At 34.2% G+C, this 23,302-nt stretch overlaps 1 protein-coding gene across 2 annotated transcripts in view; it reads right to left on the bottom strand.

Moving 5' to 3' along the window:
* The window catches only part of JMY (junction mediating and regulatory protein, p53 cofactor), a 107,939-nt gene that overhangs the window by 29,658 nt on the left and 54,979 nt on the right, over nucleotides 1–23,302 (bottom strand). For both annotated transcript variants that reach the window (XM_054578525.1, XM_054578524.1), the window contains exons 3-4: nucleotides 17,929–18,079; nucleotides 6,920–7,089 (exon numbers count right to left, since the gene is read on the bottom strand). In XM_054578525.1, the coding sequence (XP_054434500.1) occupies nucleotides 6,920–7,089; nucleotides 17,929–18,079 (321 nt within the window). The remainder of the gene's footprint in view (nucleotides 1–6,919; nucleotides 7,090–17,928; nucleotides 18,080–23,302) is intronic.

Here is a 23,302-nt window from a genome sequence, read left to right as displayed (position 1 = left end):
CCCCAGCTTCCCAACCTATGTTCCTTTAGGAAAGGCTCATATGAAATGCAAACAAACATTTTAAGCATGGGAATTACAATTTCCCTACCTCTGTATTCCCTTCCATGATACTTGATACATGATATACAGATCAGAATGGTAATATCTAATATTTATTTCTGAGTCCTTACTTTATGCCAGGCACTTTACTAACAGATTTATACATGTTAACTCCTAACTCTCCTAGAAGGTATATATTATTTAAATTTTATAGAGAGGTTAAGTAATTCACTTAAGGGGGAATCCATTAACTCTGTCCAATATAGCAGCCACAAGCCACATACGCCTATTTAAATTAAATAAAATGAAAAATTCTGTTCCTATGTCACGTAAATCACAATTCTGTTACTCTGTCACATTAAGTCTCAATATACATGTGGCTAGCAGCTAACTTTATTGGAAAGTGAAGATACAGAACATTTCCACCACTGGAGTTCTGCTGAACAACTCTGTCTCTACATCATAAGCTCAGGCCCACTATATTATACTGCAAATGCTTAACAAATACTTGATGACTTAAATAAACTGGCATAGTGAGATTATGATTAATTAATCATAATTTAGCCACATGCTTTTAGGAGAAAAACAAAATAATGAAATAGAAGCAACTAGCCTCAGGACCGGTGTGTACACAGACACACACACACGGTCAACTCAATATTACAGAAGTTTACTTATGTTCACAGAAGACTTCAGAATCATAGTTTTTTAAAAAAAGATTTTATTTACTTATTTTTAGAGAGAGGGTAAGGGAGGGAGAAAGAGGGAAAGAAACATCAATGGGTCATTGCCTCTTGCACACCCCCCGCCAGGGACCTGGCCTGCAACCCAGGCATGTGCCCTGATTGAGAATCAAACCGGCAACCCAGCTGGTTTGCAAACTGGCTGGCACTCTATCCACTGAGCCACACCAGCCAAGGCACAGAATCATAGTTTTTCAAAACTCAATGGGAATGGTTAAAATCCTCTGCCAAAACAAGACAGCACACTGACATCTTTTTAGACCTTTCAACCAGAAGCACTGGAATCCAAAGGGTTTTCTGGTTAATTCCCTATTAACCAGAGAACATGGTTAACAATTTAAGAGTCCACAAGTTAATTGAGATATAACTATTTTCTATGATTTGTTCAAGATGGCACCTTAATTTTTGCCTCTTTTATTTCAATTAATAACTATAAAGAGAGTCTCTTATTTCATACTCCTAACCCTGTGTGATTATATGTAATGTAATATTGTCCAGTGGTTTAAAATATATTTTGTGATCTGTAAATTATAGAGATCCAAAAGTAAATATGTATTTGGATAGTTAGATTGTGCTATTGTTTTAAATCTGGATTGATGGGGGGTATACTATTGGAAGAATGGAATAAGGTAATCACAACTAATTAAACTCATCCTGTCAAAAGTATCAGGCCAAAAAGACATTGTTATTTTCAAGAGTTTTTGATGGGAAAATCTGAACACTAACAGGCAATCTGGTCAGAGGCTCAGGTACAGATAGATCATCTGGGAACTTATTAAGTTTATGCAAAGCTGTGCACAGGTATATTTCTCTGAGTACTGGGTTCCCAGCTTTCAGCTTTTTATTAAAGGGGCAAGTAGTCTGTGACCTAAAAAAGGTAAGAATGGCTACAATCAAGACTCAGTAACAGTTAAAAAAAAGATAGATTAAAAGGCATTGTACTTATTCCAAAGTACCAGTTAATCTAGTTAAAGAAAATTTAAAAAGTGAAACAGAATTTTCCTTGCCCAGGTGACATTTAATATTTCAGTGTTAATTTAGAAATTTTGTTTCAAGTTTCTCATTATTCTTATGGCAAATATTAATAAATATTTTCAATTTAATTTGTTTTTAATTTTTAAAGTGTTTTGTCATGTTAGGAAGACTTTTTTTTGTCTTTAAAGTAACCTAAGGAAACACAACATACTGACATTTTTTAAAAGAACAAAAGTCTCCCCATTAACTTAAATCACAGGGTAGTACTGTATTATAAAGCCTTCACTGGCAAATTTGTTTGGGATGGGCATAATAACTGACATTTATTCTCTTTCTCATGACTCATGTGGTCACCTTATATTAATGCTAATAAAACTGGCAGAGTACATCATCACAGATACATATAAAAAGCACAATGTGTATATTATATACACACAACAAGCATAAACCTGGCAAGAATGACTGACAGTTTTACCAAAACCTTTGAAGAATTCAAACACAATACAGAACATTAAAAAAGCAGGCTATTAAGGTAACAAGATGGCCCCAGGGAAAATGACCCCACAGATAATCATCATCCCAGATTCTCAGGGCCCATTTCAACCTCACCCTTCCTCTACCACCCTAACCAATTCCAGTCAGAACAATGTTCCTGCCATAGCAAGTGGTCAGAACTCTTATCCTCAGCAGCTCTTTCAGGCACTCTATGTTGTCAGTACAATTCATTATCAGCCTGGTTAGAGTAATAAAGCTACTTCACAGGCAATAAAGTGCTAAGGTTTTAAGTTTTAAAAGTTCTGGAATTTAAGAAAATTCCAGACATGTTGTAACATAAAGAGAAAACTAAACTAAAAAAGGAGATTGCAACCGAATTGCCTCAAAGGAATGTGAGATGAGGGTGAAATTCCTGCAAAGAGATCCTGCATATGCAATGTGAAGAAGTTCTAGGACAAGACAAGTTCCAATTTTACCTTTAACAACAGCATCAAATAAGAAAATGAAAAATAAAACTACCATTTAAAATCAATTAACAAAAAGATTAATTTCTAGATCACAGCCATGATACATTCTAGATTAGCTCATACACCATTTTTTAAACAAGAGATAAGCATATGCACTTTTAAAAATGTCAATAGGGATTATCTTGGTATACCTCCTAAGCCCAGAAAGTTTCATAAAGCTGTATTAATAAAAGCAGAGACAATATTTTGTTCTTCTCTACAGACAAAAATGTACTACTTTCACAAATATGCAATCAATGTTTTAAAAACCAATATAGTCAATCCACAGAATGGGAGCAAATATTTATAAATTATATATGTATTTGATAAAAGACTTTCAAATTAGTAATAGAAAAAAATCCAATTTAAAAATGGGCAAAAGATTTGAATGTCTATCCAAAGAAGATATGTAAGTGGACAACAAGCACATGAAAAGATACTGAATATCAATGCCATCAAGGAACGCACTTCAAAACCACAAGATACCGCTTCACACCCACCAGGATGGCTATAATAAAAAGACAAATTATAAGAAGTATTACTGATGCCTTGGCTGGTGTGGCTCAGTGGAATGAGCACTGGCCTGTGAACCAAAGGGTTGCCAGTTCAATTCTCGGTCAAGACACATGCCTAGGTTGCAAGCCAGGTCCCCAGTAGGGCGTGCTCTAGAAGCAACCGCATACTGATGTTTTTCTTTCCCTCCCTTCTCCTCTCTCTAAAAATAAATAAATAAATCTTTTTTAAAAATTAAAAAAAAAGAAGTATTACTGATAATGTGAAGAAAGATGTGGAGAATTTTTAACGCTCCTACACTGCTGGTGGGAACTACAGCTGCTTTGGAAAACTGCCTGGCAATTCCTCAAAAGGTTAAATAGTTTCACACCTAGGTATACAGTAAGATAAATAAAAACTTGCACATGAATGTTCACAGTGGCATTATTCATAACAGCTCCAAAAGAAGAAAGAACCCAAATGTTTATCAACTGATGAATGCATAAAATGTGGTATTATCATGCAATAAAGTGTCACAAAAAAGAAGAAGGGGAGGAGGAGGAAAAGGAAAAAGAGAAGGAATAAGAGGAAGAAGAGAAAGGAAGACAAGGCAGAAGAAGAAGAGGAGGCAGAAGAAAAGCAGGAAGAATAAAATAAGCACCAGTGCACGCCACAACATGGATGAATCTTGAAAACATTATGCTAAGTTGCTGGGTCAAAAACCACATATTTTATGATTCCACTTATAGTAAAATGTCCAGAATAGCAAATTTGAAGATACTGAAAGTAGATGAGTTGTTGCCTAGGGCTGGGGAGGTTTGAAGGGGGGATGAGAAATAACTAATGGACACAGGTTTATTTGAGGGGTTATGAAAATGCTCTATAGTTGAATGTATTGACAGCTCCACAATTCTTTAAATACACTAAAACCACTGAATTGTACACTTTAATTTTTTTTTTAATCCTCACCTGAGGATATGTTCACTAATTTTAGGCTGGGGGTGGGGAGGAGTAAGAAAAAAGGGGGAGAAACATCGACTGGTTGCCTCCAATAAGTCCCCTGATTGGGGATCGAACCCTCAACCTAGGTATGTGTCTGGACTGGGAATCAAACCCACAAGGTTTTGTTTTGTTTTTTTTTTTGCATGTGTTTAGGATGACACTCCAACCAAATGAGCCACCTGCCCAGAGCTGAACTGTACACTTTACATGGGAAAATTGTAAGGTATGCAAATTATGTCTCAAAATATGGTTTAACAATCATTTTGGGTTGCAAAGTATTACAAATCTAATGAATCAAATAACGTTATTCTTATCAAATCCTTCTGAAGTATAACTGCTCTTTTAAAATAACATACATTTAGTTACTTCACCCAGCTCACTATCCTCTGCCCCATAAAAATCCACACTTCCTGCCTTCTCTTCAAGCCTATTCAAGATGAATGCAGTGCTACCTGAACAAAGGCACAGCTCAAATACATTCAGGAAGAGCCAAGGCATGTGCAATCTGGATCTTAACTCAGTTTTCAAATGCACAGAAATACCCTGCAATCCTGAGTAGCTTTTAAAGCAGCAATTTCAGGTTGCCAGAACATAATGTAGGTTTACCCTTTCCCAATTCCCTATTGTCTTTGACTCAAACCTCTTTCATTACAGAATTAAGGGTCCATATTCCAGGTATTTATACTCATTTACGAGGCATGCTTTGCTTTCAACGATAAGCAGTGAAACAAAATTTGAAGAGTTTCCCATGTAATGGAAATGGGCTAAGGATTCAAGAAAGAATGGTCTTCCAATCAATTCTCTATAAACTGACCAGAGTAATATTTCATAAAAACAAATCTGGTCATGCTATTTCCTGATTAAAATCTTACAATGGCTCTACACTGTTTTTAGGGTAATATTCAAATTGCTCGGCAGGGCATAGAACTCCAATTCTAAACTTTGCTTACTTTTCCAACCTCCTCTCTCACTACTCCTCTGGATAACAAGGGTGACTCTTTTTGCACCTACTGGGCCTCCTGGAACACACAGTTTTCTTCAGCTATGACCTTTGGGTCAAAACTGAGTACTCCAACAGTCCACTTTGCATATAATGGTACCTGCTATTTCACACTGCCCATGTCTTGCCCCACCATACTCTTAGAACTCAAAACAGCATGAGTGTGCTTTTAATGCTTTTTTATGCTTTTAAAAAGTGTGTGTATGTGGAGGAGAGGGGGTATTAATCATTTCTTTATCCCTAGCACCCATTGTAATTCCCAGCAGAAACATTAAAAACATTAACGATATTTGTTGAATGAACAGAGACATCTGAGTTGGGTAGAATTCTAAAAGGAGAAAAGAGAAGCCAAAGGAAAGGGAACAGTTAAAGGTGACTGTAGGTTTTGGGCCTGGACTATTTTGAAGAACCCTGGGCTCTTAATAGAAAGGGCGATTTGAGGAAGACCTGCTATGGGAAAATGAAGGAGTTTGGTTTTATAAATATTTCATGCATGGTATATTGGCCCAAAAAAGTGATTTCATTTTTTTCCCAAAAATGACTTAATAAAATAATGTATGATACAATAAATTGTTAATTATCTCAATAAGATAGAAAATGAATAAATAAAAGGGACAGCAATCCAAAATTTACTGAACAATTTGCTTTTCATCTTTGAAATATTTTATGTTTTAACTCTGGGTACAAAAGGCATAAACTAAACAGTTGTGCCTAAACCATCAAATCTTACTACCGGCCATTCAGAACACCCTCTTATTCATCCATAACACCAGTTTTAATATTCATTCAACTATATATTTTCCTCATTTTCAAAAATATTGTACTCCTAGGCCCTAATACTTAAAACAACTATCAGCAAATACCAATGTAGATATTTAAGTATCATTTTTAAAAAAGCAATCTGTTCTGGCCCAGTTTAATAACAAAATCTAAAATATATAATACTATTTCAAAACTAATGATCTGGAAGGTATATATTTAGTATACATTTAATGGTTGCAATATTTGCAAGCAAGACTTGGGCATCAATGGTATTCTCAATTCTACAATCACTGATGAACAGGATGACAATGAAAAAAGTGATTAATTTTTAAAAGTGCATTTTAGATATGATGTATATTATATATATATTTATAAGCAACTCTTTTCAAGGATTTCAGTGACTATTTCTTTCTCTTTTTCCTATCCATGAGGAGGTTCTAATGAAGCAGTCAAGAAAATTGGACCTCTATTAACCCTGTTTTGTTCCAGAAGGAAGTTCCAAAGGTAATAGTTTGAACATAGTATAATCAAGTCTAACAAAATGTCACTGCCTTAGGATTTTTGCTAAATTTTTCTGGGCAGTGAAACTTTCTTAATAATTGTCAGACAGCGTTGAACATTACAGTATAGAGATTTTAAAGACAGCAAAGAAATTCTGACATCAGCCTCCTTTTTAACAGTGTATTGCTTACATTCTTATTGTGATACTGTGAAAATACCATGTGTGTCTAACTCTTCTGTTAGTAGCAACCCAAATCATAGGCCCTATCATGAGTGATATCATCCTATGGATCAATGCAAAATAAACAGTTGTGTGTAGAGTCAGAAAAATGTCAGTCTTGTACAAAGATAAAAATCACACTTAATTTTTTAAAAATTTAGTATTTTTCAAAGTTTTGTGTTACCTCTTCTTTTAGTGCATGTTTCCTCTGTTCCAAACAGATCTCTTTAGCTCTCATCATCTGCAGAGTCTCCTTAGAAACAGCATACTGGAGTTTTTCCATACGTTCAGCGGCTGCTGCCCAAGATGCTTTACCAAATTTCTTCTGATCTGCTCGCATTCGATCGTACACAGCTATTAATAATAATTTTTAAAAGAAGACATTAAGACATACAACTTGATACTAAAGAATTTGAAAGGTTTAGCTTTCACTGACCACATACTCAAAGATAAACATACAAATCCTACCACCATGTTAAATGACCCATAACAGCTCTAAAATATAATTCAACAGTATTTTACATTTTAATGTCTCCAATAAAAACTTTAAATAATCCTCAGAAATAATTTTATGAAAATGAAACTGAATTGTCAGATTAATTTTAAAACTTTAAAAATATACTTTTTCACATGTTCAGTGTTATTAAATTTCAAAGTTTCTATAAAAAACTTTCTTCTCTGAAGGTCTATACGTTTTTCTGGATATGTTAGTTGAAATATTCAAGATTATTTAAAATTATTTAAACCCATGTGCCAAATTTTACTGTTTTTGACTTCTTCAATAGTTCTGTAATGACATGACATAAAAAGAAAGAAATCTTAGATGTTAACATAGAGGTTATTATGAGAAGGTTAGAGTTGAAGCGGTACAAGCACCAAGGAAGACACCCAGCTTTCCACCCAGGCCCTGCGTGCGCGCACACACACGGGGAAAGGAAAAACATTTTAGTTTGCCACAGCAGAGGCTGGGGTCAAGAGATACTTCTTAACAATCAAACAGCTAATACCTTCCTGTTAAAGAGGTTTATGATGGATAATGGTATGGTAGTGTCTCATCCGGGGTCGTTACCACAATTAGCCCAACCATTCTTATGCCAACCACGATCTGATTAGTACTTAAGGTAATCTTTAAGTCAGTATACATTCAATAGTAGTTTCTTGTGTATGTTCTGAGGTAAGTGATAAATATTTCATATTGCTACTATGTCCTAGTTATCTTTTACAAAGTATATCTTAGTAAGATTTGCCTCAGACTTTTATGAAACCTTTAAATTTTTTTCACAATAATACATGAACATACTTAAAAATTAAAACTGTAGACTGCCTTATAATGAAAAGTAGCAGTTTCTCATGATCAGCTCTCCCTCACTGTTAATCCCAATGCCCAAATGCAACAAACTTTTACTTGCTTCTGGCTGTTACCTGCATAAAGAAATACTGCTATTTCTTGATTCACAGTTTTAAACAATTATTTTTTGAGTTCCTATTATGATGGATGAGAAATCTGCTTCCTTAGAATCTCTTCACAATATAGTTATCAGTTCTTTCAGCTTCCTTGTTTTTCTATGGCTTTTATTGGGTTGGCCAAAAAGTCCATTTAGTTTTTTCCATAAAATAAAAGACAAATTTTTTTCATCAATAACTTTAAATCTGGATATTTTGAGTATGTTGGCTCTCTCCTGCGTGGTAGAATGTAGATTGTTCTCAATTAATGCCCTGACTTGATCACTATCAACTTCAACTGATCTACCTAACTATGGAGCATTGTCCAGAGAGAAATCTCCAGCACACAACTTTGCAAACCACTTTTGACAAGTTCAATCAATCACAGCACTTTCTCCATACACTGCACCAGTTTATTTTTGCATTTCAGTTGTGTTTTTACCTTTCTTGAAATAATAAAGCAAAAATGTTGCATATTTTCTTCAATCATTTTCATATTAAAATGGCCACACAAAAATTCACCAATTTTGATAAGATATTTAAGAAAGCAGGCTGATAGGACAGCTCTTACTAATCAATCTAGTAAAATTGTTTCAAATGAAGTTAAAGACAAGTACTACTAGAGCCAAATTATGAAAAAAACCAAATGAACTTTTTGGCCAACCTGGTAAATGCTAACATATAAGAGGTAATGTTTAATTCATAATCTCACTCTGTACCTCAATTTTAGGGTTTCTAGTTACAATGGTTAAATATCAAATGATTCTGCCTTTTAAATTTCTGTCCATCTTTTGAAATTGTATTATTATATTTATGCAAATATAAGATCAATATAGTAGTGCACTGCAGGGGAAATAACGGCAGGAGGTTTGGAGTTAGAGAGCTGAGTTAAATTACCAATTCTAACCATAACTGACATGCAACTTTTGGCAAGACAGTCAACTGTCCTTGGGCTCAATTTCCTAGAGTGAAAAGAGTAATAAGGACATATAGGACCTAGTCAGAAGGCTTTTATGGGAGTTAAATGAGGATGATAGGTATTCAAATGTCTCCCACTTCACTAGGCAACATTAATTGAATACATGGTCTGTTCTGTTTCTTTTCTCTCTCATGCAAAACCATCACAATCATTCCCATTTATATGAAGTTATATTATTTTCAAAGTACTTTTTCCATATATTATCTCCATCTGCCTGGCAATCCTATAGAATAGGTAAAGAATGCATTATTAATGCCTTCTATATAGATATATATAACCAAGGAATTTTGGTAACTTAAAAGCAAGATCACACACCTACAGCAGTAAAGTGAAAACAGGTACTCAAGTTGCATAAGACCCTAGTCTACTATCTCTACCATTTTTACCTGAAACTATAATCACAGCAAATAGTCAAACATTCTGCATACTCACAAATAGTCAGGATCCTTTTCTCTTGCTCCCCACTTGAGGACCATGTCTGGGGAGCAGTGTCCTGTCCTAACTCAGTCTCAGGTTGCTACCTACCACAAGACCTAGACAATACTTTGCGTTCCAACATCTTTAGATGGAATGCATTCTTACATCTAATTGCTGTTCACTTCATCTGTAATTATTTCCCAACAGCTCAGGAATATAAAAGGTAATGAGAAATATTATTTGTGAATAATTGGAATACCCCTAACAATAGTATTAGAATATCTCTAAAACAGATTCTTCTCTCCCTCTGCTGGCAAAAATAAAGATTCTTGCTAAGATGACCATTTACATTATCAAGATAAAAACTCTGTGATAATACTCTATGATGATCATTAAATGTAAAAAAATCTCTGAAGGTGACACAGTCCTAGAGTCCTGGTGTTTACAAGGTACTATGTTAAATCTATTTTAAAAAACCTTAATGTTCTAACACATGTATACTTGTCAGAAACAGGACCACTTAAGATATTTTTAAAAGCTAAGCAGTAATATATCAAAGTTGGGTTATACTCGGCTTTGTATAAGAAACGAAATAAAAGAATGGCATTTTATTCTTCTTCTAAAAAGAGGTTACCTTCTGATTGTATACATAAAGGAGAGTTATTACTCTCAACAGCATAAAGTCACACAGAGATCTTCATTCTGTTTCTCTTACATGGGAAGAGGAAAATATGCTCAAAAAACAATGAAAAGATCAAGCAAACTTAAGTATCTCTCCTTGTTTGGGCTCAAATCTTCCTGCTAGAGTAAAGCCACTAGAACGGAGATGTAAGACGTCTACAATGACTTTGAAGAATTGGAACCCTAGAACGATGCTCATCATATACCAAAATGTTCTGCCTATAACTGGAGAAACAAACTATAAAATAAGAGCAGTAATCAAAAGTTACATACAACTAGAGCCAATGACCTAGGAACTACACATGAGAATATATACAGAGTTACAAATTTGTAGGCAATTATGTAAAAAGCCAAAAAAATGAACAGACACTAAGAGGTCACATAAGGCTGACAGGATTACAGATGTGGAGTATTTTTCCCTCTAATATTCTAAATTTTCTGTAATGGATATATATTTTTTTAATCACAATGCAAAGACTTTTTTTAAAAAAATTAGAGAAGAATGCATCTAGAAGGCAGTCTAAACCATGCACAATTTTTATAAAAATAGTTTACAGTAGGGAGAGTCATCTTTAAACACTTGAAGAAATTATTATTAATATAATGTATTGTTTTTTTCTTTTCATTTATATTTTAAAAATTACCATACTACTCTAGGGCAAATACCCAGAAGTGAGATTACTGGATCATATGGTAAGTGTATCTTTAATTTCTTAAGACTCTGCAAAATAATTTTCTAGAGAGACTGTACAATTTTGCATTCCTACCAGCAATGCAAGAAGGGCTCCTATTACCCTGTATCCTGTCTGCACTTGGTATTCTTAGTATTTTTCTAAAATTTTCTTTTTAAAGTTATTGATTGTTTGTTTGTTTATTATCTTTAACCGAAGTCTGGCTCAATTGGTCTGAATAGAGCCTAGGCATGGGAATTTTTAAGAGCTTTCTAGGTCTGTGATTAATTGAATATCTAATCTAATTAAAAAATTAATTGATTTTATTAGTGGGAAGGAATATATTAATACTTGCAATTGTTATTTTCATCTCAAAAAGGAAGTCAGTAGAACTATAAAAACTTCAGTACTTTGGGTCTTAACTACTGTATATGTAATGTAGTTGAAATAAGTCATCCAGGAAGAATGCAGACATCATTTAGTAATTATTAAAATATTTACAGAATCCTGGGAAAGCCCAAAAGTGGAAGGAGGAAAAACAGTGGTAACTAATTGTCCTATTCCTTTTTCTTATTTTTAGTTTTCTGAACTATTTATTTATTTAATCTTTATTGTATTTTTTTCCCTTTACTATTTAGTCCCCTTATACCCCCTCCTCCCAGCAATCACCACAACTGTTGTCCATGTTCATGAGTCCTTTTTCCTTTTTGCTCAACCCCTCCACCTCCTCATCCCCACCCCACTAGCTGTCATCCTGCTCTCCATCTATGAGTCTGTCCCCATTTTCTTTGTTATTTCAGTTTGTTCATTCGATTAGAGTGAAATCACATGGTATTTGTGTTTCTCTGACTGGCTTATTTCACTTGCACAGTAGTATCCAGTTCCTTCCATGCTGTCACAAAAGGTAGGAATTCTTTCTTTCTGCTGCATAGTATTACATTGTGTGGATGTACCACTGTTTTTTAATCCACTCTTACTGATTTTCAGAGAGAGAGAGGAGAAGAGAGAGACACACTTGTTTGTTGTTCCACTTATTTATGCATTCACTGGTTGCTTCTTTTATGTGTTCTGACTGGGGACTGAACCCACAAATAACCTTGGCATATCAGGATGATGCTCTAACAAATTAAGCTACCCAGCCACAGCTTTGTTAGTATTTTTAATTTTAGCAAATCTAATAGGCATGGTTGGTTTCTCATTGTGGTTTTGATTTGCATTACCCTAAGGACAAATGATATTGAACATCTTTTCAAGTGCTTATTTACCATCTTTATTCTCTGGTGAACTGTCTGCTCAAGCCCTTTCCCCATTTATTAACTGGATTGTTTATTTTCTTACCCCTCTACTCACTAGACTGCTTGTTAAATTTTAAGAGTATTTTATATATTTACAAATTTAAAAAAATAAAAATAAAAATGTAAAAAAAACCCCTAAAAAAAGAGTATTTTATATATTCTGAATACAAGTTCTTTGTTAGATATGCTATTTGCTAATATTTTCTCTTAAATACTCTCTTGTCTTGTCATTCTCTTAATAGTACCTGGTAGAGTAAAAGTTTTTAACTTTGATGAAATTCATATGATCAGTTTTTTCTTTTATGATTCACATTCATCATCACTTATATCTCTTACAGTTTGTATTTGTGGTGTCATTGCTAATAACTCTCTGCCTACATCTAGGTTAAAAAAAAACTTATCTCTTGTGTTTTCTTTTGGAAGCTTTACAATTAGATCCATTTTGAATTTATCTTTGTATAAGGTATAAGGCTTAGGTCAAGGTTCATTTTTCTGCACATGGATGGCCAACTGTTCCCATATCCTCTGTTTTTTTCCACTGATTTGCTTTGTCAAAGAGTAACTGACCATGTACTATGAGTTTCTTTCTGTATTCTTTATTCACTTTCAACAATTTACAAGTCTATCCCTTCCACAATACCATGCCACAGCAGCTCTACAGTAATTTGTAAATTCAGATAGTGTGATTCTTCCAGTTTTCTTTTGCCAAAACTGGTTTAGCTATTTTAGTTTTTTTTGTCCTTCCATATAAATTAGAACCAGCCCATTTAAATCTACAGGAACATCAAAAAACATACAAACAAACCCAAAACCCTCTGCTGGTATTCTCATAGACACTGTATTAAATCTATAGATCACTTTGCAATGAATTGATAATGTCACTATGTTGAGTATTCCAATCCACAAACAAAATGTCTACCCATTTACTCAGCTCTGAAATTTCTTTAATCACTGTTTTGTAACTGTCAGCATACAAATTCCTATACATTTTGTTAGATTTATACCTAAATATTTTGTTTCGGGAGGAATTATTTAAATATTATTTTAAAATTTTTGATTTCCAACTGTTTACTAAATGTATAGATAAGTATAATTCATTTCTGTGTGTTGATCTTATTTCCTGTGACTTTGAGAAAGTAATTTGTTAGTTCCAAGAGTTTTTAAAAGTAGATTCCATACAATGTTATCACCTGTAAATGGGAACTATTTTTTTCTTCCTTTCTAAACTATATACTTTTCTTTCTTTTTCTTGCCTTATTACAACTACCTAAGATTTACTGTATTAGGTTAAATAGCAGTGGTGAATGTAAACATCTGTGACTTTTTACATTATTTTGTGGGGGAGGGGGAAGCATTCAGTCTTCACCATTAATTGAGATGCTGGCCTTAGGGTTTTTGTAGATGCTCTTTAGTAAGTTAAGGAAGTTCCTTTCTATTTAGTTTACTGAGTGTTTTTAGCACATATAATGTTGTATTGTGCCAAATGCTTTTTAAATATCTATTGATATATTGCTCTTTTTCCCCCCACTATGACTTTTCAACGTCAGCTCCTATGAGATGTTATAAGCCAGAAAATTCTTTGCCATTAGGGTGGGCTGTCCTGTGCAACACAGGATGTTTAACACAACTTCTAGCCCCTACCTGCTAGATGCTAGTAATATCCTCTGCAGTTATGACAATCAAAAATGTCTCCAGACACTGTTATGTGTCCTTTTGTGTGACACAATCATTCCCTGTTAGAAGTCACTGCTTTAGACCTTTAATATGCTAGATTACATTGATTGACATTTACATACTGAATAAGGAATGATAAACCCCAGTCACGGTTGTTAACTTTTACAAGTATTTTTAAAATATTTTAAAATTTGTCATTATTTTGTTGAGGACTTTGCATCTATCTATGTAGAACGCTGGCCTATAGTTTTCTTCCTTTTTTTTTTTTCCCCAACTGTTTTGGTGTAGTTTTGGATTTAGTATATTGCTGGTCTCGTTCAATATAAACTGGAAGTGTTCCTTCCTTTTCTATTTTCCGGAAGAGATTGTGTATAGTTGAATTACTATTTGAATGTGTGGTAAAATTTACCAGTGAAAATATCTGGGCCTAGAAAATTCTTTTTTGGAAGATTTTAAACTACAAATCCAATATGTGTAATAGTTATAAAAATATTCAGGTTATTATCATCTTGTACAAACTGTGGTAGTTGGTGTTTTCCAGGAAATTGTTCCATGTCACCTTTGTTAAATTTGTATGCAAAGAGTTGTTTGTAGTGTTTCCCTTATTACCCTCCTTTTCATGCCTGCAAGTTTTACAGAAAATCTCATCTTAATACAATGTATTTTTTAATGCAAAGTATTTTCATGTGTATTTGAAATGTACACGAAACAAAGGAGATGAAGAATGGTGGCAAAATAATAAGAGTATATGTGATTTTCAAAATTCCTTACTTTTATTAAATTATTTTTTCAAAAAGAATGAGGATGGGGCAGGACAAGTATCATGGTTTACTCACACTTTCACTACCTGCTTAGGCAGACATCCGTATTTCAGAAACAGGCAAGATAGTGAGTGAAAACCATGAGTTTAAAAAGCAGCAATAAACAAGGGCAGACACATTTGCCAGCATCTATGCACAAAATCATTCACCTCTACATTAAAACAAAAAGGTACTGCTGACTAAAATATACCTTGAAAGAATGAAAGAAAGCACTTTATATTCAAACATCAAATGGTAACTACAATTCTACCTGAAACATTTTGTTAAATCTGAGAAGCAAACCACATTTACCTTACTCTTCGACAAACAGAAATCACATATAATTGACAGTTTTTATCATAGCTATAAAATTTCACTTTGTATAGAAGCACCTCAATATATTCTATACCATGTTAATTACCAAAAAAAAAAAAAAATTTGAGGATTAAAAAATAAAGTTCAAAACCTATTAAAACATCCAGAAGGGAACTGAACAAAAAACGTGTAGAATCCAGATCAAAAACCAAAACCAAAAAAACTACAAAACTTTCCTGAAGAAAACAGAGCCGAATATATGGTAAAGTGTACCAACCAAAAAATTGTTTTCCAAATTATTCTATAACACTTGTTTATTTAATAAACAAATCATTTACTCCTCTGCATGAACATTAAAATCCTTTTGCAAATTCTAAAACACTGTAGTTTTGATCAGAATTACATTAGTTTGAAAAGAAATAATTCCATTTAAAAAAAAGAATTATAACACTACTTTAGTAAATAAAAATTGAGTATAACCAAGGTATTTTGAAAAATAATGGTGAGGGGTTAATTGATAAACCAGGTAATAAAGTTCATTATAAAGTGACAATTATAGCTAAGAACAGATGAAGTATATATCAATGGAAAAGCAAGCCTAGGAAGAAATCCAAGTATATAAAAGGATTTTTACTAGGCTACTATATGGAGGAACACAGAAACTTACTTTAGAAAATACAACAAATTAAAATAATTTAAAGATTTAAAAAGAAATCATTCTTAAAAGTTGATAGTTTTTACAAACTAAAATTTGTATAACAAAAAGTTAAAAGAAAATTTAAGGATATTTTAAAAAGATGTCAAAAAGTTAATATACAACTATATTATAAATACTTAAGCTAATCAATGAATATAAGGAGCTCTTACATATTCATACAAAAAATACCATAAAAAGACAAAAAATGTTAACTGAATAAAAATATGCAAATACCAATTATTAATAAAAGCAGAAAAGATCTACTTTCAATAACACAAGAAATGCAAACTTTAAAAACATAATTCTATTTTTCACTTATCAAATTGTTGGTTTTATTTTTTTAATGACAATGTCAAATGATGCTGAGGAATCAAGCAAAATGTTCTCATTCAGCACTGACATTATGAAGGAATAAATTGCTTTAAATGAAATTTTTGGGTGGGGCAGGGAAAAGTGGTGGTAGGGAAATGGAGACAAATGTATTTGAACAATAAAAAAAGGAAAAACAGTAAAATATCATAATTTAAATAATATAATAAAGAAGAGATAATGTTACTTTAAAAATAAAAATAAAAATAAAAAATAAAAAATAAAAATTTTTAAGAAAACGTGGACTTGCTGAAAGAATATCCTGGATGTTAACCTCTATTAATGCCAGGTAAAGAAACGGGTTATTAAAATAATGAACAGCAGTGATTATGAACTGTGTATTAAGGAGCCATTAAATGATTTCTATGGACACCTATGGGCGGAAGTTTGTTGGGAAACGTCCTGTCTGGTTTCCGGAACTGTAGCCCCGCCGACAGGCGAGAGGGCCCCAAAACTGGAGCTAATCAAGGAGGCCTTAGGAAAACAGGCCACTGAGGAGACAAAACCTGTCCCCCTCACATCACCCTGCTTGGCCTTGGGAGATGGCTGGTTAGTCAATGATGGATAAGATCCTTTGCTGGAAGAGATAACCTAAGACAGGCACAGTCGTATGGGGGCCATCAGGAAAAAACTTGGGGGACACGGATAAAGGGCAAAAAGACCTGCACCTCTCAGCTCACCTTTGATATGGCCAGGGTCCTCATTCTATCTAAAAAAAGTCTCCTTATCTCTTGGTGGCTCCCTCCCCCCACCTGACTCAGTCTTGAAACAATACTGGTGAGAGCCCTAAACTGGATCTGACCGGTCCCCGGGGGAATCAGGCCTAGAAGTAAATTCTTTAATGCATGTTTTGTTTTTTCCTCAAAAGCTATGAAAACCGGCTCATTCTGGGAAGGAATTTCACATTATTCACAGACCCTGACCCTAAACCCTTTGGCGGTCTTATGTTTATGCTCTCATGTTTACTCGTCTTCTCTCAGACTCACGTAAAATGGTTCCTGCCATTTGTTTTCTTCAAAACATCATCTATTCTCTGTAAACATTAACATACTGCTATAATGACATCACCTGTACATTCCTATTACCTAGCCCCACTGATAACCCTTTCAATAATAGCCTTTGGAAACAGCTGCTTGGTACCTTCTCCACTACAGGGAAGAGCCACCAGTCTCTTGACAGACAGAAGTGTCTGGAGCGACTCATTATTTCCCCTCATCCGTGACAACCCCGGGACAGGCTCTGTGGGATCAGAGTCCATGCTCCCACCTCAGCTGACCCCTTGGAATAGGGACCCTCAGATCCAGAGTCCTCCTGTGTCCCTCTCACAGAAGTTGAAAGAAATGAACTTTCACAGACCTTGCTTTATGTGTCTTTTCATTTGGTTTATCCTGATTTGTATCCTTTATAAACTCTAATTATGTGCTTTCCTCAATTTTGTGAGTCATTGTAGTGAATTACTGAACCTAAAAGGGCTGCAAGAGCCCCCAAATTTGTAGGCAGTTGGTTAGAGGTTCAAATGGCCTAAAGACAACCCCCAAATTAGTGAGTAGCACCTGAAGTGAGGATAGTCATTGGAGGCTGTGACTCTAAACTGTGGGGCACCTGTAAGTGATACAGTCAGAACTGAATTATACTATACCAATACCCTATTACTATTATTTTTTTACATTTGGTATATGTAAACACATATCCCTAGAGAAGACTAAAAGGATATTACTGTTAGTAGTAATCTTCCTTAATTGCTAGGATTATGAGTGGTTATTTATATACTTTTCAATACAGTTATAGTGAATATAAAATATTTAAATCACTCATTTTCATACATAAACAATGATTTTAATGGGAAACTCACCTTTTTGAGCTTTAGCTGTTATTTCAAAATATTTGACAGTAAGATCTTGAATAGATAGCACAGCCATGTGAGCTTTCCGCTGCCAATCAGCATCTTCTTTTTGTAGACTTTCAATTCTTCGTGGACCCAGATAATCGTTCTCCATGGAAATCTTGAGAAAGAACAAAATTAAGAAGTTCATTTCTTTCTTTTATTCATTTCTTAAACATTTACTCCATGTCTGTATATCATGCATTGTGCTTGGTCCAAAAAAAAAAAAAAATACTTGCTTTTCCCTGCTCCAGTGTACAAGCTATTGTCATAAAACAAGAAATTAACAATGATGTTGATACTGACATAAACATTTGTTCCCCTTCATCCTTCTCTACTTTTTCACCCTTTCTTCCACCATATATAAGCAAGAGATGTATAGCAAAATCTTATAACTAATTATTTTGGGGTGCTGAGATGAGAAATTTATGTCCTCCTTTGTCATAATTAAATTTTCAGGTTAAGAATTATTTGTACTAATAAAATACTTGCTGAATAACTGAAAAATAAAATAAAAACTTATATTTTAAGACTTATATAAAATTCAACTCATCTACCTACCCATTAAGACTCTGGAGAAAAATAACAGAAATTTTAGCTTTGTATTATTTATAAGAGTCACAACTAAAACAAAAGCATGAAGGAAAGTTGAAAATCAAGTGATGGACAGGGTTATACCAGGTAAATGCTAAGATAAAATTCAAGGAAGTGACAATATGAATATAAATGTATACAGAATCACTACACAGTTTAACATGGAAGAAAGGTGCAATCCAGCAAAAATAGCAAGGAACTCTTAGTACACTGCATTCTGTTTTAAAATATGTTGAAAAAAGACTTAAAAATAAAATGAGAAGTTAATAATAAAATATTAGTAATTTGAAAAAAATACAGAAAAATATTAATACACTCCTAGCACACTTTATAAAAAGCTGTGTTATAAGCCCTTAAAAACTTTGTAACGAGTTTCAAAGTCGAAGCTGTAAAGGCTGTATTCTCTAAATGGCACAATAAAGAGAAACTGAAAGTCTAAAAACAAGATAAAATTTTAATCACATGAAAATTTAATACACAGGGAAGATAACATTTTCTGTTAGCAACAATATACTTGCTCCTTAGGCAAATGATGAGTCTTCCAGATAGAGAGTATATATATATATATATATATAAAAGAGCACTTACTATAGTGCCCAGAACACACAATGATTTATTAAAAGTGTTAAGGGGAACAATGCCAAGGCACAGAAAGGGGTGAGGAATAACTCCAAGGTTGCTGGGAGTATATGGAATTGTCATTTCCTTAAAAAATACCCCATTTTACCGTGTATAATGTGCTCCCATGTATAACGTGCACCCATGATTTGGGCCCAATCTTTCAGGAAAAAGAATCTTTTGATTTAATTTTTTATTTATATATTTTTAAAAGACTTTATTTATTTATTTTTAGAGAGAGGGGAAGGGAGAGAAAAAGAGGGAGAGAAACATCAATGTGTGGTTGCCTCTCGCATGCCCCCTTCTGGGGACCTGGCCCACAACCCAGGCATATGTCCTGACTAGGAATCGTACCAGCAACGCTTTGGTTTCCAAGCCGGCACTCAATCCATTGAGCCACACCAGCCAGTGCCAATTTTTTAATTCAATTTATTTACTTATTTATATTTAGAAACAAAACCGATTACCATAGTCCAGGATATATTTCCATATGGATATAGTTATTGCTTTCTGGAGTTACATTTTTAATGCATAAGCATAAATAAAAAGTTAAAAATATTTATATAGATATGGAATTAGTACTACCCATGTACAATACACATACTTATTTTTTCCTGAAAAATTTGGGCAAAAATGTGTGCATTACACATGGCAAAATATGGTAAACACTGGAGGAATAGCTTATTTAAAAAAGTGAGAATCCCGAAGGTTTCTTTTTCTTTTTCAAAAATTTTATTTTTTAATGCTATTAGAGCTATCCCACTATTTCTGTCTTTGCCTCACTCCAACTAGCCCATCCCCCCAATTCAATAATCAGTCCTTTCACCATTGCCCATGTTCATGTGATTTTCATATATGTTCGTTGACTAATCCTTTCACCTTTCTTTTTTAAAAAAAATTATTTATTTTTAGAGGGGAAGGAAGAGGGAAGGAAGGTCGGGGCGGGGGGAACATTGATGTGCAAGAGACACATCGATTGGTTGCCTCTTTTATGCCTCCAACTTGGGACCTGGCTGGCAACCCAGACAGTGCCCTGACTGGGAATCAAACCATCAACCTTTTGATTCACAGGCCAGCACTCAATCCACTGAGCCTTCACCTTATTTCAACCAGTTCCCCCTCCCCCTCCCCTTTTATATCAGCCTTTTATGTCAGCCTGCTCCATGATTCTATGCCTCTAGTTCTATTTTGTTCATAGTTCATTTTGTTCATTAGATTACTCTTATAAGTGAGATCACATGGTATTTATCTTTCAATGACTGGCTTATTTCATTTACCATAATTAGTGTCCAGTTCCATCTACGCTGTTGCAAAAGGTAGGAATTCCTCCTTTCCGCTGCATAGTATAACACCGTGTAGATGTACCATCTTTTTTTATCTACTTATCTACTGATGGGCACTTAAGCTGTTTTTAAACCTTGGCTATTGTAAATAGCACTCCTATAAATATACGTGTGAATATATTTTCTTATATTGGTGTTTTGGGATACTTCAGGTATAATTCTCAGCAGTGAAACTGTTGGGTCAAAAGACAGTTCCATTTTTAGTTTTTTAGGGAAATTCCATACTGATTTCCACAGTGGCTGCACCAGTCTGCATTCTCACCAACAGTGCAAAAGGATTCCCCTTTCTTCACATCCTTACCAGCACTTGTTTGTTGATTTATTGACGATAACCATTTTGGCAGGCATGAGGTTATCTCATTGTGGTTTTAATTTGCATCTCTCTGATGACTAGTGATGTTGAGCATTTTTCATGTCTATGGACCATGTATATGTTCTTCTTGGATTACTGTCTGTTCAGGTTCTTTCCCATTTTTTAATTGAATCATTTATCTTCCTGGTGCTGAGTTGTGTAAGTTCTTTATATATTTTGGAGATTAAACCTTTGTGCAATGCATCACTGGCAAAAATGTTCTCCTATATAGTCAGTTTCTTTTTCATTTTGATGATGGTTTCTTTAGTTGTGCAGAAGCTTTTTAATTTGATGTAGTCCCATTTGCTTATTTTTTCATTTATTTCCCTTGCCCTAGGAGGTATTTCAGAAAACTACTGCTACACGAGATATCTGAAATGTTACTGCCTATATATTCCTCTTAGATTTCTATAGTATCACAACTTATTTTTAAGTCCTTTATTCATTTTGAGTTTATTCTGGTGTATGATGCATGATGGGTCTAGTTTCTTTTGCATGTTGCAGTCCAGTTCCCCCAACACCATTTATTGAAGACAGTTTTTACTGTTTGTTCTTGCCTCTGCTGTCAAATATTAATTGACCATAAGGACATGGGTTATTTCTGGGCTCTCTATTCTGTTCCATTGACCTGTGTCTGTTCTTATGCCAGTACCAGACTGTTTTCCGTTTTGACTGCTGTGGCTTTGTAGTATAGTTTGATATCAGGTACTGTGATCCCTCCAACTTTGTTTTTCTTTCTCAAGACTGCTGAGGCTTTTCAGGGTCTTTTTCGGTTCCCTAAAAATTGCAGAAATACTTGAGATCTGTGAAATATGTCACTGGTATCCTAACAGGAACTGCGTTCAATCTATAAATTGCTTTAGGTAGTATGGAAATTTTAATGATGTTAATTCTTCCAATCCATGCTCTCCACCTATTTCTCAATTTCCTTCTTCAATGTCCTATAGCTTTCCAAATATAGTTCTTTTACCTCCTTGGTTAAGTTTATTCTGAGGTACTTTACATATTTTGTTGCAAGAGTAAATGAGATTGTTTTCTTAATTTCTCTGCTAGTTAATTACTGGTGCATGAAAATACCATCAACTTCTGAATATTGGCTTTGTATCCTGCTACTTTGCTGAACTCACTCATTAGGTCAAGTAGTTTTTTTAGTGGAGCCTACAGGGTTTTCTACATACAACTTCATGTCATCTGCAAACAATGACAGCTTTACCTCTTTTCTAAGCTGGATGCCTTTTATTTCTTCTTGTCTGATGGCTTTGGCAAGGACTTCTAGTACTATGCTGAATAAGAGTTATGAAAGTGGACAACCATCTTGTTCATGTTCTTAATGAAAATGCTTTTAGCTTTTGCCCCTTGAGTATGATGTTGGCAGTACATTTATGTATACGGCCTTTACTGTGTTGAGGTAAGCACCCTCTATTCCCACTTTGGTGGGTGTTTTTTATCATAAATGCATGCAGGAATTTATCAAATGCTGTTTCGAAAGTTTTGTTATGATCATGTGATTTTTGTCTTTCATTTTATGTGATACGTCATGTTTGTTGATTTACAGATACTGTACTATACTTGAATCCCCGAAATGCCACTTGATCATGGTATATGATCTTCTTAATGTATTGATGGATCTAGTTTGCTAGTATTTTGCTGAGGATTTTTGCAACTGTGTTTATTAGAGATACAGGCCTGTTATTTTCTTTCCTTGTTGTGTCTTTATCTGCTTCTGGAATTGGGATAATACTGATCTTGAAGAAAGAGTTTGGAAGTTTTCCCTCTTCTTGAATTTTTTGGAATAATTTAAGGAGGATAGGTGTTAATTCTTTGAATCGTTGGTAAAACGATTCAAAGGGCTTTTGTGTGTCAGCAATTTCTTGACTACTGCTTTGATTTCACTAGTTATTATAAATCTATGAAGGTTTTCTGCTTCTTTCGGATTCAGTTTGGGAAGACTGAATGTCTCCAGAAATTTATTCATTTTGCCCAAGTTGTCCAATTCCTTGGCATACACTCGTTTATAGTAATTTCTTACAATCCTTTGTATTTCTGTGATATGTTACTTCCCTTTTATTTCTAGTTTTATTTGGATCCTTTCGTTTCTTTCTTCCACTGTATTTTTTATTGTATTTTTGTCACAAGGATTATTAATATTATATTTTATTGACTATGCTATTAGAGTTGTCCTGATTCTTCTCCCTTTGTCCCCCTCCACCGAGCACCCCATATTCCCTCAGGCAATTCCCCCCTCCCCACCACTGTGTATGTCCATGGGTCAGGCATAAAGTTCTTTGACTACTCCATTTTCTGCACTGTATTTACATCCCCATGGTTATTCCGTAACTACCTATTTGTACTTCTTAATCCCCTCACTTCTCCATCCCTTCCCCCACACTCCGTATCCATATGGCAACCATCAAAATTCTCTCTGTATCCATGATTT

Source organism: Pteronotus mesoamericanus, unplaced genomic scaffold (assembly GCF_021234165.1).
Source record: "Pteronotus mesoamericanus isolate MK-2021 breed Mesoamerican mustached bat unplaced genomic scaffold, CSHL_Meso_final contig_50, whole genome shotgun sequence".
NCBI lineage: Eukaryota > Metazoa > Chordata > Mammalia > Chiroptera > Mormoopidae > Pteronotus > Pteronotus mesoamericanus.
The sequence above is the reverse complement of the archived record's forward strand: the minus strand, read 5'-3'. Positions and strand labels throughout refer to the sequence as shown.